We start from the raw sequence: 13,889 nt of genomic DNA, 5'->3' as shown, positions 1-13,889 counted from the left end.
CGACTCTTGTATTCTTGATTCTCTCTTCCGGACTCACAAACTCCATCACCCCCATATCCAAAAGAACTTCAGGCCATACCTGAAAATTGGCAACAATGCCCATTCCGATACATCCCACCAATCCCAGAACTAAGGACACCAGGTTAAAGACAGGAGTGCTGAAGTAGCTGGTTTGATTCTGCTTTTCCACGATTTTGTATCTTGTGTACATCGTGGCTGCACCTGAGAAAGAAAGGTACAGTAGTGAATTTTTTTTATTTGACTGTTTTAAAGGAAAAACACAGAAACGGTTCCGTATTGCTTTTTTTAAAGTTTGTATTTTCACTTTCCTAATTGCAATAGTCTCCCGATATGCCCAACCTGTCCTTCCTCACCCCATCTTGCTCTTCCCCCAGTGTGGTGGGGACACACACACACACCTTCTTGGCTGTTATTCTTTTCACATAAATGCTATTGTGCACATATTGTTCTGTGACTTGCTTTTTTTTTTTTTTTTTTCACTTAAAAATGTGCCATGGAGATCTTGCCATGTCAGTACAAATAGGTCTATCTCATCATGTTTAGGGGTCCCATCTTGGTATGTAGTGAGATGCCACATTTATTTCATTCTCCTCATAATGAGAGATTTCGACATTGTTTCTGTGTATTTCCTATTCCAAGCAATGTTCAATGAACATCCGTGTCTTTGGCACACTTTCAGTGCTTCTGAAAGACAAATTCCTAGAAGTGGTATTACTGGGTCAAAAAACTGTGCCCAAAATGCCAAGAAGTATCTCAAAATTGTTCCAAGACTGTAACGATTTATACTCCCAGAGCAAAGCTTGAAAGCAATTATGTATGCCCGTGCCTTTTTAATGATTGCCAATCTAATAAATGAAAAATAGCCACCTGTTGGTTTACTTTGCATTTCTCTGATCATTAGTGAGATTAAGCAAATTTCAGTATGCCTACTGTCATTTGCATGTCTTCTTATGAAAATTGCATGTTTACAATGCTTTTGTTTTCCCTTGAGTTGATCTATTCATTTTTTTAAATGTATATTTTTTTATTTGAGAGAGGAAGGGAGAGGGAGAGATAGAAACATCAATAATGAAAGAGAATCATTGATCAGCTGCCTTCTGCACACCCCCTACTGGGGCCTGAGCCCACAACCCGGGCATGTGACCTGACTGAAAATCAAACCGTGAACTTCTGGTTCATAGGTCCACACTCAACCACAGAGCCACCCCAGCCATGCGGTCTATTCATGTTTAATTTGTAGCTGCTTTTTATACATTATGTACATTAGTCTATTGTCTGCTCTAATAAATATTACAAATATTCCTTCTGCTTCTGTGTTTGTCTCTAATTCTGTTTCTTGTATCTTTTATCACTCAGAAGTTTTCATTTTCTATCTACTCAAAAATGTCAATTTGATGATTAAAGAACTAAGCACAAGCCTGTCACATAGTAGGCACTTAGTCAAGGAATGCTGAATAAATGGACAGCTATCAAAATTTTAGATCTTTGTTCCCTTTAATTCAATAAATTTATCTTATAGAGAAACTCATATATACATTATGCAAAGATATGTTTAAAAGGATATTAATTTTAGCATTTTAAATTCCAAAATCAGAAATAGCCTAAGTATTTAACAAAGGGGACTAACTAAATAAATTATAATACATCCATGAGTTCAAGATCATGCATGTGTTAAAAGAATAAAGTAGCTCTCTATGTATTGAAATTGTGTAATGGCCATAATATTTGTGCTGAATTTTAAAAACATGCCTGACCAGCGTGGCTCAGTGGTTGAGCGTCAACCTATGAACTAGAAGGTCACAATTCGATTCCTAGTCAGGGCACATGCCCAGGTTACAGGCTCAGTCCTGGTATGGGGCAGCTGATCAATGATTCTCTCTCATCATTGATGTTTCTATCTTTCCCTCTCCCTTCCTCTCTGAAATCAATAAAAATATATTTTAAAACATAAAAACAGGCTAAAAGCTAATCATTTACCATAAACTTTTAAACAAAGACATTCGTGTCGGATTCTGCCTTGCCTAAAAGCAAAAACCTATTTAACACTTGCTGGTGACAAAATAATCTGTCTTTTTAATTGGGACTCTGGGCAAGGATGATGGAAGAGAGCATTCGGATTGATGAACTGTGTCTACCTCCCCTTGCTCACCTCCAAAACCTTGGGTGGGGAAGACCACAAATGGTTGACGGGGTGAAACTTTCTCTCTGCCAAGGATAAAACACGTTCCAAAGGTGCCAAGTCACTAAGTAGAGTTTCCAGCATCTCTGTCCCCTCCCACCTGTACCAGTAGAGAGGGACAGAAGTGTCCCTGGCAAACACCTGCTTGTTCCGTAGGGTAGGCGCTTTTAAAAGAACTGAGAGAGAGAGAGCTCTCTATGTTACATCTGCAGACCAGAATCACTCCCTAGTAGTGAGTTTTTCCGTTATTACATTAATTACTCATGAGAGGGTTGTATCCTATCAACTGCCACAGGGGCACTTGTGGGACTGAAAAGGAAAATCATGCCTTAGTTGGAGACAAACTGCCCTGCTTCCCCTTCCCTCTCTCTCTAACAGGTGAGACAACACCTTAGTCAGAGGTTCCCAAGCTTTAGGGAGAATCCAACTCCCCTAAACCGCTGGTTCACAACACATGCCCTTGGGCCCCACTCCCAGAGGTGCTGATGGAGTCCATCTGTGGTATAGCCCTGCGACCTGCATTTTAACCAGCACCCCAGCTGCTTTTCATGGAAGCTGCCTTCGGAACATGCTCTGAGAAACATGAGTTTATATATTAGGTGTCTTTGGCTTACACAAATGTATTGTATATAAATCATAATTTTAAAAATCAAATTACATTTAAAATTCATTTCATAATCTCATGGTAAACTGCCAGGAAAGTTGAAGAATAGTTCTATGAGGTCATAAATAACTCTGGAGTTCAAGTCATATTAGTTTTTCAAAGTTGAGCAAAATTCCAGTTGCTTGGACCAATAGAGAGGGACAGGCAAAACAGTTGTACTTTTATTTATTTTTAATGCTTTTCCTTTTTTTTAAAAAAATATATCTTTATTGATTTCAGAGAGGGAGAGAGAGATAGAAACATCAACGATGAGAAAGAATCATTGATCGACTGCCTCTTGCCCGCCCCACACCGGAGACAGAGCCCACAACCTGGGCATGTGCCCCAACCAGGAATCGAACCGTGCCTCCTGGTTCATAGGTTGATGCTCAACCACCGAGCCGCCATGGCCAGGCAAAAAGGTTATACTTTTAAAAAAATGACACATACGAAGAATGAACCTGATATAAACTATGGACTTTGTGTCAATGTAGGCTCATCAAAAAATTGGTAATGGGGGGGACGGAGCAGGCACTATATGGGATATCTCCACCTTTGGATTAATTTTGCTGTGAGCCTAAAACTGTTCTAAAAATAGTCTGTTTTAAAATAACAATAAAAAATTATATACACACACTGTCAATAACATATTTTCCTTCACATGGGTTGCGAATTTTTCATTTATTGATAATAATTTTTGTGTACTTACCAAGAAACGCAGAGAAGTTTATCATGAATCCAAAAATACCACTCTCTGGAGGTGTTGTTCCTGTATCACTGAGAAAGAGAAGAAATATTCAAATTATTACAAAGGAATCCAGTTCAGACCTCTGGATAGGCATGATCTGGCAGGTTTCATGATGTGTTTCTTCAGGGTCTTTAGTCACTTTGAATTGCAAAGATTTGTCCTGATTTTGTTCTAAAGTGCTTTAATTCTGGCTTTGAAAAAATCTAAAATTCTTTTTTTTCTACCTTTTTTTATTAATTGTAAAAACTAAGAAATGCTGAAAGTGAATGGTGGTGGTATTTCTGAAATAATCCAGCTCGATAAACTTGATGGATATGTGTCCATTCTTAGTGAAGAACTGAATGTAACTATTTCGGAGGGGTGGGTATGATGATCTAAAATCACATTTGAAATATCTATATCATTGGGATATTAAATACACATAAATACATTTTTTAAGAATTTGATTTTTGCACAGGTTTACAGTGCTGTAAATATAAGGATAAAAAACTGAGCAATATTATTGATACCTATCACTACTTTATGGAAACAATAGTGTACTTAGGGTGTATAGTAATTGTGATAAATTATTTTAATAAGAAAATTATCTCTATAAAACACTTTTCAGGTGCAGTCTACCAATTCAGTAATTAAATGAGCTGGAAAGTCGTGTTTGGCAGTTGTTTTCTTTTTCCTTTTTTCCAGGTGATTTTGAAAGTACATTTATTTGAAGCTAGAGACAGTGACGCAAGAAAGGGCTTAGGATAAAAGAAGCAACAGGAGAGAGCCTCGGCAGGGCTGCTTTGGCTCTCTAGAAACCAATGGGAAAGAAGTGAGTTGAGGTGCGACTGCTGTCAGCTCACTGGAGAGTCAGAGAAAAGGGGGCCTTGGCGACAGGCTCCGGGGGTTAGATCAGGACAAGCTGCTGCTGCCCATTGCTCCCCTGGTTGCAAGTCCTTTGGGAACCGTTATAGTTTAGGAGATGCACACCTGAGAGGGAAGAAAAACATGGACAACAGGTTCTGTTTTCTTTTTATATGTTTTTATTGATTTCAGAGAGAGGGGGAGAGAGAGAGAGAGAGAGAGAGAGAGAGAGAGAGAGAGAGAGAGACCTCAATGATGAGAGAGAATCATTGATCAGCTGCCTCCTGCACATCTCCTGACCAGGAATCGAACTGTGACCTCCTGGTTTGTGGGTCAACACTCAACCACTGAGCCACACTAGCTGGGTGAAAGGTTCTGTTTTCTACTGATCAATGCCAAGGTTTGAATTTTTACACTGTCAAGCTGCCCGCGTAAAGCAACAGTTGAAAACTGATGGCAAAAGAGCTCCCAAGATGAAACAACTTGTACCCATCTTGAGTGTCCCCATGTTTTAAAACAGGTCTGAAATTAAGGATTGAAAGACGGATCACATTGAAGAGACACACTTCAAAGTGTTTGAAGAACTCCACAAGAAGCCTGTGTGTGCGGAAAGCAGAAGCCTTTGTAAACACTCAATATTTGAAGAGTAGAGCTTGCCCTGCAGCTGGCACTCTGGTATCTCAGCCTTGCCCAAGGCCCAGCCTCACTAGGTCCCAGCCCATCTGGAGTTCCAGCTCCGCCACCTTCCCATGGTCCCACAGGCCTACGGGGAGCCTGGCTGCTGCTGCTGGACCTGAGGCTATGGCTCTCCTGGGCATCCTTCCATTGAGGAGGAAGACCCAGCCTTCTGGAACTACCACACAGCCCAGACCCTGGACATCGCCTAGAAGCGGCAGCCCACCCAGATGGCTGCCAAGAACCTCATTATCTTCTTGGGGGATGGGATGGGGGTGTCCATGGTGACAGCAGCTCGGATCTTAAAGGAACAGATGAATGGCAAGCTAGGACCTGGGATAACCCCAGGCCATGGATCAATTCCCATACATGGCTCTGGCCAAGACATGCAACATGAACAAACACTGCCACAGCCTACCTGTGTGGGGTCAAGACCAACTAGTAGACCACTGGTGTGAGTGGGGCAGCCCGATGTAACCAGTACAACCAACACATGGTAATGAGGTCACCTCCGTGATGAACTGGGTCAAGAAAGCCTGGAAGTCAGTGGGGGGGGTGGGAGTTGGGTTGGGAGGCTTGACTTCCCTGTGAGAATGAATTTTCTAGCAAAAGTTAAGCCCAAAGATAGAGCTGTCACTGCCTTCTTCTCATTACTGGCTCCTGTCCCCTCCTCATGCCCACTAAGAACCCTGTTGTGCTCAGAAGGGCATCTACCTCGGGCCACCAAAAGTGAAGATGTGGGAGTGTTCAGTGGTGACAAGGGTCAGTGTGTCCTCATTTGTGAGCTGGCTGGCGCTGTCCATGGCATCATTGAAACTGATGGTCTCACGCCTGGCCAGTGTGGCCATCAGCCTATGAACCAGAAGGTTACTGTTGATTCCCAGTCAGGGCATATGCCTGGGTTGTGGGCTCGATCCCAGTGAGGGTTGTGCAAGAGGCAGCTGATCAATAATTCTCTCTCATCATTGATGTTTTCTATCTATCTTTCTCTCTCCCTCTCTGAAAAGGAAGGGAGGGAGGGAGGGAGGAAGGAAGGGAGGAAGGAAGGAAGGAAAAGAAACTGATGGTCTTTGTCAGTGCCAGGTAAGCTCTGCTCTCATGATGGCCATGGTCGATGTGGGCTCCCCCTCCAGGAACCAGTAGAGGCCACAGGGGTTCAGGCCCAGCAGACTCAGGCTGCCTCTGTCATCTCCATCAGGGTTGGGTCCAGCTTGGGTTTCAGTGGACCTCATACTTCAAGTCCCCCGACTCAGAGAAATCCAAGAAATGTGTTACAGAGGGATCCTGTGACGCCTAAATGAGCACCCTTCGGTTCCACACATACTCGGCACCCTGGTGCTTGGCCTGCCACTCCTGACCCAGGTTCCGTCTGTCCAGCCTGACTCTGCACTGTCTGGCATCACCAGGGTATTCAAGGTCTGTGGTCCCCTTGGGAAATGTATACTTGCAGCCTCCACCCAGGATCGCGTCAATGTCCAGGTTGGAGATGAACTGCGTGGCAATGTCCCGGTAGCCCTTCGTCAGTGCCTGGGCAGGCATGTTGGCATCTGAGTACCAGTTTCGGTTCACCATAGGTGCCGGCTGGCGAAGCATTCTGCACCCCCATTGTGGCTTAGGCAATATGGTTCCAGCCCTGCCCCAGCCCCATACACCTCCTCACTTATCATCTTGCAAATGAGGCACTTCCTGAATATTAAAACGGGGCTAGGAACTTATTGTTTATTTGCATGTGGCTTAGCAGCTGTTGAGGGTGTCATGTGTACACAAGTAGTTTTTACGGTAAATTGTGCCCAGGAAATTAGCTTTCTTCTATATTTCCTTTGTTTACATTTCTACAAGTTAAGTTCATCCTGGAAAATTCAAAGTTATTTGTTTAACATCCTTCTCCAAACTAATTTATGATGTGAAGCCAGTGCATAATCACTTGATGGGCGCAATGGAATGAAAACAATACATAGAAAACATGAATGACACTATAAGCTTGGTCAAATGCTGTTCTTTTAATCATTGGACACATGGGATCTATTACTCCAAAGCTGAGTCATGGTTTATTAGGGGAGACTGAAATGACAAGATACAAAATTATCTGCATGCCCAGACTGAGGTGTTTTGCTTGGAAGATTAGTCAGGCCTATTGTTTGGCAGATTAATCAGGACTTAGAACCTAAAAACACTTAATATACCACTAGAAAAGGAGACCATTGCTTGCTTTATCTTTACAATAAGTAAATTATTTAAAAGGAGTATGTATGGTAATAAAAGACATTACATTTTATTAGATACTTCCTATTATTAGGACTAACTTTCTGGCAGCTTCACTTGGAGATGATTATTCTAGAGTGGGAGGCACCCTAAAGCCATACCAACTATTTTTAAATGTGAAAAGAATTTCCTACTCATCAACGCAAACCATTTGCTCTTTCCTCACACCGTCCACATGCAATTTTCCTTCTATCAATCTGAGTTTCCTCTGGATTTACTCATACAACATTTTGTAAAAATTGTTAAGCACTACCTAAGTGTTGAGAACTGTGCCAGTTGATGGGGCTACAAAGATGAAAAGATAATTTACTATCTTCAAGAAACTTAATATCTAACAAAAAATTCAAGGGCTCGTGGGTCCAACACATAGCTACTGATTGCTTTCTATATTTGCAGGCAATTTTGTAGGCACGATGAATAAGATTGTAAATGAAACAGAAAAAAAGCTGCTCTTCTGTGGAACTTATACTCTTATGGGGGGAGAGACAATAAAAATAGTTGCAGAGCGAGGAATAGTGTGAAGAAAAGGAAAGTTGGTTAAGAAGACAGAGGGTGATGGGTGAGTCATCTACTAAGACTGGGTATTCTGGGAAGGGTACTTGAATAGAGATCTGAATGAAGAGGACTATTGGGCCAGGAAAATTAAAAGCAGAGAGAGCAGCAAAGTCAAAGGCCTTCAGGTGGCAACATGCTAGAGGAACTGCAAGGAAGTGGTTGTGTCTGGAGGGAAGTGAGCAAGGGCGCATATGTGCGAATGGAGGTCACAGACAGTCCCGTGGGTCGTGGTCGTGGTAAGGGCTCGGAATGTTATTCTCGGCATGCTGGGCAGCTGTTGAGGGCTGAGAGCAGGGAAGTGATTACAAAGGTGATGTTTTTAAAGGATGTAATGAAAATATTATAGAGAGGTAAGTGTAGACCAGGGAGACCATTAGGAGTGCCATCATATTACCTGATGGGGATGGGGTAACCTGACTGAATGATAAATGAGCACATTTGAGGCACCACCCTTTATTTTACTTTTGTTGCCTCTGAACAGCCATTATGAACTGTTTATTATATCTCTTTAAAGTTTACTAGAGGCCCAATGCACGAAATTGGCGCAAGAGTAGGCCTTCCTTCCCCCAGCTGCTGGCACCCGCTTCCCTCTGGAACCCGGGACCTGGGCTTCCCTCGCAGCCCGGGCTTCATTCAGAAGGTCGTCCAGAAGGATGTCTGGTCTAATTAGCATATTCCGCTTTTATTATTATAAACTAGAGGCCCGGTGCACACAAATTTGTGCACTCGGGGGGGGGGGGGGGGGAGGGGGGTCCCTCAGCCCAGCCTGTGCCCTCTCGCAGTCTGGGACCCCTCAGGAGATAACGCCCTGCTGGCTTAGGCCTGCTCCCAGGTGGCAGAGGGCAGGCCCAATCCCTAAGTGCAGGCCCTGGTCGGGCTCAGAGCAGGGCCGATTGGGGAGTTGGGGCGCTGCCCCCTGTCATGCACAGAGCAGGGCGGATTGGGAGGTTGCAATGCCACCCTCAGTCACGCTCAGGGTAGGGCTGATTGGGGGGTTAAGGCATCGCCCCCTGTCACACTCAAGGCAGGGTCAATGGGGAGGTTGCGGCGCCATCCCCTGTCATGCACAGAGCAGGGCCAATCAGGGGGTTGGGGCGCTGCCCTCTGTCACGCACAGAGCAGGGCCCATCAGGGGGGTTGGGGCTCTGTACCCTGTCACGAACAGAGCAGGGCGGATAGGGAGGTTGTGGCCCCGACCCCTGTCACACACAGAGCCACAGGGCAATCAGGGGGTTTGGGCGCTGTCCCCTGTCATGCTGATCCCGGTGCCGGGAGGCCTCTCAGCTCCTCTGATCCCGGTGCTGGGAGGCATATTACCCTTTTACTATATAGGGTAGAGGCCTGGTGCACAGGTGGGGGCTGGCTGGTTTGCCCTGAAGGGTGTCCTGGATCAGGGTGGGGGTCCCCACTGGGGTGCCTGGCCAGCCTGGATGAGGGGATGATGGCTGTTTGCAGCTGGTCACACACCTTTCAGGGTGGGGGTCCCCACTGGGGTGCCTGGCCAGTCTGGGTGAGGGGCTGAGGGCTGTTTTCAGGCTGGCGGGTGACTGAAGCTCCCAACTGCTCCTTTTTTTCTTTTTTTTATTGTGGGCCAGCTTTAGCTCTGAGGCTTGGCTCCAGCTCTTAGGCCTCCGCTGCTGAAAGCAGGTTTCTGGCCTTTGTTTACCTTCTGTATTTGAAACAATGTTGCGATCCTGCTGGCTGAAGCCCGGCGGACTAAAGCAGGTTTCTGGGGTTTTGTTTAGCTTCTACAATTGTAACATAGTTGCTTAGAGTTGCACCTCAGAGGCTGGCAGCGTCAGGCGGGGAATGTTGGAGTCCTCCGTCACTGAAGCAAGCAAGCCTCAAGTTAGTTTCAAGCTGCCTGGCTGCCGGCCGCCATCTTGGCTGGTAGTTAATTTGCATATCGCCCTGATTAGCCAATGGGAAGGGTAGCAGTCGTACGCTAATTACCATGTTTCTCTTTTATTAGATAGGATGAATATATTTCCCTGGATTTGAGTAAGAATTTGTAAAGAGATGATAGTGGCTGGGATCAGGGTGGTGATGAAGAGGAAAGTGGTAATTCGTGAAGTTTTTTGAGGGAAGTCGCTAGAAACCCATCCTACTTAGACTTGCTATATTAAAAAAGAAAGCCCTAACTGGTTTGGCTCAGTGGGTAGAGTGTCGGCCTGCAGACTGAAGGGTCCCAGGTTCAATTCCAGTCAAGGGCATGTACCCTGGTTGCAGGCACATCCCCAGTAGGGGGTGTGCAGGAGGCAGCTGATTGATGTTTCTCTCTCATCGATGTTTCTACCTCTCTATCCCTCTCCCTTCCTCTCTGTAAAAAAATCAATAAAATATATTTAAAAAATAAATAAAGAAAAAGAAAAAACAATTAACACTTCTTCAGTGCTTACACTCAGCCAGGCATATCTCATCTGGTCTTTACATTATAAGGAAAGTACTTATTATTAGAAGAGTAACTCACTCAAGGTCACACAGATAGTTAATGGGGAAGCCAAGACATGCATGGAGAGCTGTCTACTTTCAATGGACACAACTTAGGAACTCTTCTCTGCCATGCCCTATTCCATTTCTTCTCATAATGTTCATATTTCCATAGGAGTTTACAGCATTGTATATTTACAACCAGCTTGGCATCAGCTCTTCCTTCTGGAGCCATCAGTAAGTTGTCCTCACGTGCAATAACTCTACGATGCATGCTCTTTATGGAGAGAAATGCAATTACTGTCAGGTAAAAAGAACTATTAAGTGAACACTTTTTTTAAGTTAAATTTGAGGCATTATATTTAAATTTGTCAGCTCAAATCAGTGAAGACTTTTGAAGCAATACTGTAATGCGTTTTTAAAAGTCAGAATAACAAAAGAAAAATGTTCACAATTCTACTTAATGTAGTGAGGGAAAACTGAAATGTAATCAAATGACAATGGAAAATTTAAAAAGTGAACAGAGGCAAAATTTACTGTTGGCTTGCTTAGAAGCCAAACGCTGCATCCATCACCTCCATTAATTTTCAAGCTGTAGAGATTTGGGATCTTGAAGTTTTTCATTTACTTTTCTTTAAAAATATATATATATATATAATTGATTTCAGAGAGAGGAAGGGAAAGGGAGAGAGAAACATCAATTTTGAAAGAGAATCATTGATTGGCTGCCTCCTGCATGCCCCCTACTGGGTATCGAGTCCAAAACCTGGGCATGTGCCCTGACAAAACTGAACCGTGACCTCATGGTTCATAGGTTGACACAACAACTGAGCCATGTTGGCCGGGCTATACTTTTCTTAGAATTAAATAATTTGGGTCATGTTTTCTTAAGAAAATAATCTATACTAATAATAGAGGAATGTGCAAATTGTCCGGGATGCCATCACAGTAACAGTAATGACCAAACAGCAGGCTGCATGGGGCAACAAGGCCAGCAGGGGGATTAGTGAGGGACAACTAAACGACTGAACAGCAGGCTGTATGGGACGACCAGGCTGACTTGGGGGGAAGTTGGGGGCGACCAGGCCAGCAGGGGGGGCAGTTGGGGGCGACCAGGCTGGTGGGGGGGCAGTAAGGGGTGACCAGGATGGGGGGAGCAATTAGGAGTGACCAGGCCAGCAAAGGGGGGCAGTTGGGGATGACCAGGCTGGTGGGAGGGGCAGTAAGGTGTGACCAGGCCGACAGGGGGTGAAGTTGGGGGTTACCAGACTGGCAGGGGGGGTAGTTGGGGGCAACCAGGCTGGCAGGGAGGGGGGCAGTTAGGGGCAATCAGGCTGGCAGGCAGAGGTGGTTAGGGATGATCAGGCTGGCAGTGGGGGGGGGGCAATTAGGGGTGATTAGGCAGGCAGGCAGATGAGCAGTTAGGAGCCAGCGGTCCCGGATTGTGAGAGGGATGTCCGACTGCTGATTTAGGCCCAATCCCCAAGATTGGTAGTCAGACATCCCCCAAGGGGTCCCAGATTGGAGAGGGTGCAGGTTGGGCTGAGGGGAACGCCCCCCCAACCTCCCCGGGCATGAATTTTGTGCACCCAGCCTCTAGTACACTATAAATTATCATTTAAAAGACTGATACTTTTCTCAGCTAAATGTTTTAAATGGCATGCCTGCCTTTTCGTCCTCACGACATTATGGCTTAGAAACACTAGGGGATAATCATCACTGCACTGTATGGCATTAACATCACGTCAGAATATGTGGCTCTCTGTACACAAACCTCATTCTCTGGGTATTTATTATCCGGACCCCATTGTTACGGTTGAACAGGAAAGCAAAGGTCACTGTTGCCTGAAATTCATTGTAGTTAGTAATCAAGAAGTCAGTTTAAGCAGGAAGTCATCAAAAAGTATATGGATGCATACCCACCATAAACATAGAATTATACATTCACTTGCCTATTTGTTAATGTAGGCCAAGACTGTTACATGAGTATAAATCCAATGTGTGTGTTTCTGATATATACACCACACCTACTCTCAATCATCTCATTTTGTTTGGGTTTCTTTAAAGTTAAGAAAAATCTTCTCACACCTGTCAGACTGGCTATCATCAACAAATCAACAAACGACAAGTGCTGGAGAGGATGTGGAGAAAAAGGAACACTTGTGCACTGCTGGTGGGAATGCAGACTGGTGCAGCCACTATGGAAGACAGTATGGAGTTTCCTTAAAAAACTGAAAATGGAACTCCCATTTGACCCTGTGATCCCACTCCTAGGAATATATCCCAAGAAACCAGAAACACCAATCAGAAAGGATATATGCACCCCTATGTTCACAGCAGCACAATTCACCATAGCTAAGATCTGGAAACAGCCTAAGTGCCCATCAGTAGATGAATGGATTAGAAAACTGTGGTACATCTACACAATGGAATACTATGCTGCTCTAAAAAGGAAGGAACTCTTACCATTTGCAACGTCATGGATGGAACTGGAGAGCATTATGCTAAGTGAAATAAGCCAGTCAATGAAGGAAAAATACCACATGATCTCACTCATTCATGGATAATAGAGAGCATTATAAACTTTTGAACAATAATAGATACAGAGGCAGAGCTGCCTCAAACAGATTGTCAAACTGCAGCGGGAAGGCCGGGGAGGGTTGGTGGGCAGAAGGTAGGGGGGTAAGAGATCAACTAAAGGACTTGTATGCATGCATATAAGCATAACCAGTGGACATAAGACATTGGGGGATAGGGGAGGCTAGGGGACTGTCTAGGGCGGGGGGATAAAATGGACACATATGTAATACCCTTTGTAATACTTTAAGCAATAAATAAAAAAAATGAAAAATAAAAAATAAAAAAGAAAAATCTTAAGACACTTTTGAAGCAATTTGAGTGCAGAATCCTTTTTGTGGTTTTTTTATATGTTTTTTATTGATTTCTGAGAGAAAGGGAGAGGGAGAGAGATAGAAACATCAATGATGAGAGAGAATCATTGCTCAGCTGCCTCCTGCCCACCCACTAACTGTGGATCTTGAGCCTGCAATCCACACGCATGAGCCCTGACCCGGAATTAACTGTGACCTTCTGACCTCCTGGTTCATAAATCAACACTCAAACACTGAGCAACACCAGCCAGGGTTAGTGTTGTTTTTTTACAGTTTTTATAAATCCTTACATTTGTCAGAAACACTAGTGGACAAACTGCAGTCTCTTTTGAATCTTTCCAAAACACTCAACCGAGCTTTCTTAGAAACTACGATTCTCTTTCTGCATTGACAGACCAACAATTTATTTATATTGAGTTAAAGCACACCATTACAATAAAAAAAATACAACTGGCATAAACACTTTGGGAACAAACACAGCTGGCGTTTGATAAGGGTACAAAGAAACAGGTGAAAGAAGCAAGCAAGCAGCTCAGAGTGGCCATCACTGGCATGGTTTTCAGGGTCCACTGGCTTTAGTCCGTGTATTTTTCAGAAAATGAGGTTATCAGTTAAACCAGCAAATTCATTAAGTTGAATTTG

General features: G+C 44.1%; 1 protein-coding gene across 1 annotated transcript in view; it reads right to left on the bottom strand.

Annotated features, from left to right (window-relative positions):
• DRAM1 (DNA damage regulated autophagy modulator 1) overlaps positions 1-13,889 on the bottom strand; it is a 42,796-nt gene that overhangs the window by 17,320 nt on the left and 11,587 nt on the right. The window contains exons 2-3 of the mRNA XM_081085101.1: positions 3,553-3,620; positions 80-222 (exon numbers count right to left, since the gene is read on the bottom strand). Of these exons, the coding sequence (XP_080941227.1) occupies positions 80-222; positions 3,553-3,620 (211 nt within the window). The remainder of the gene's footprint in view (positions 1-79; positions 223-3,552; positions 3,621-13,889) is intronic.

Source organism: Myotis nattereri (assembly GCF_964212035.1).
Source record: "Myotis nattereri genome assembly, chromosome: 2".
In the NCBI taxonomy this organism is placed as follows: domain Eukaryota; kingdom Metazoa; phylum Chordata; class Mammalia; order Chiroptera; family Vespertilionidae; genus Myotis; species Myotis nattereri.
The sequence above is the reverse complement of the archived record's forward strand: the minus strand, read 5'-3'. Positions and strand labels throughout refer to the sequence as shown.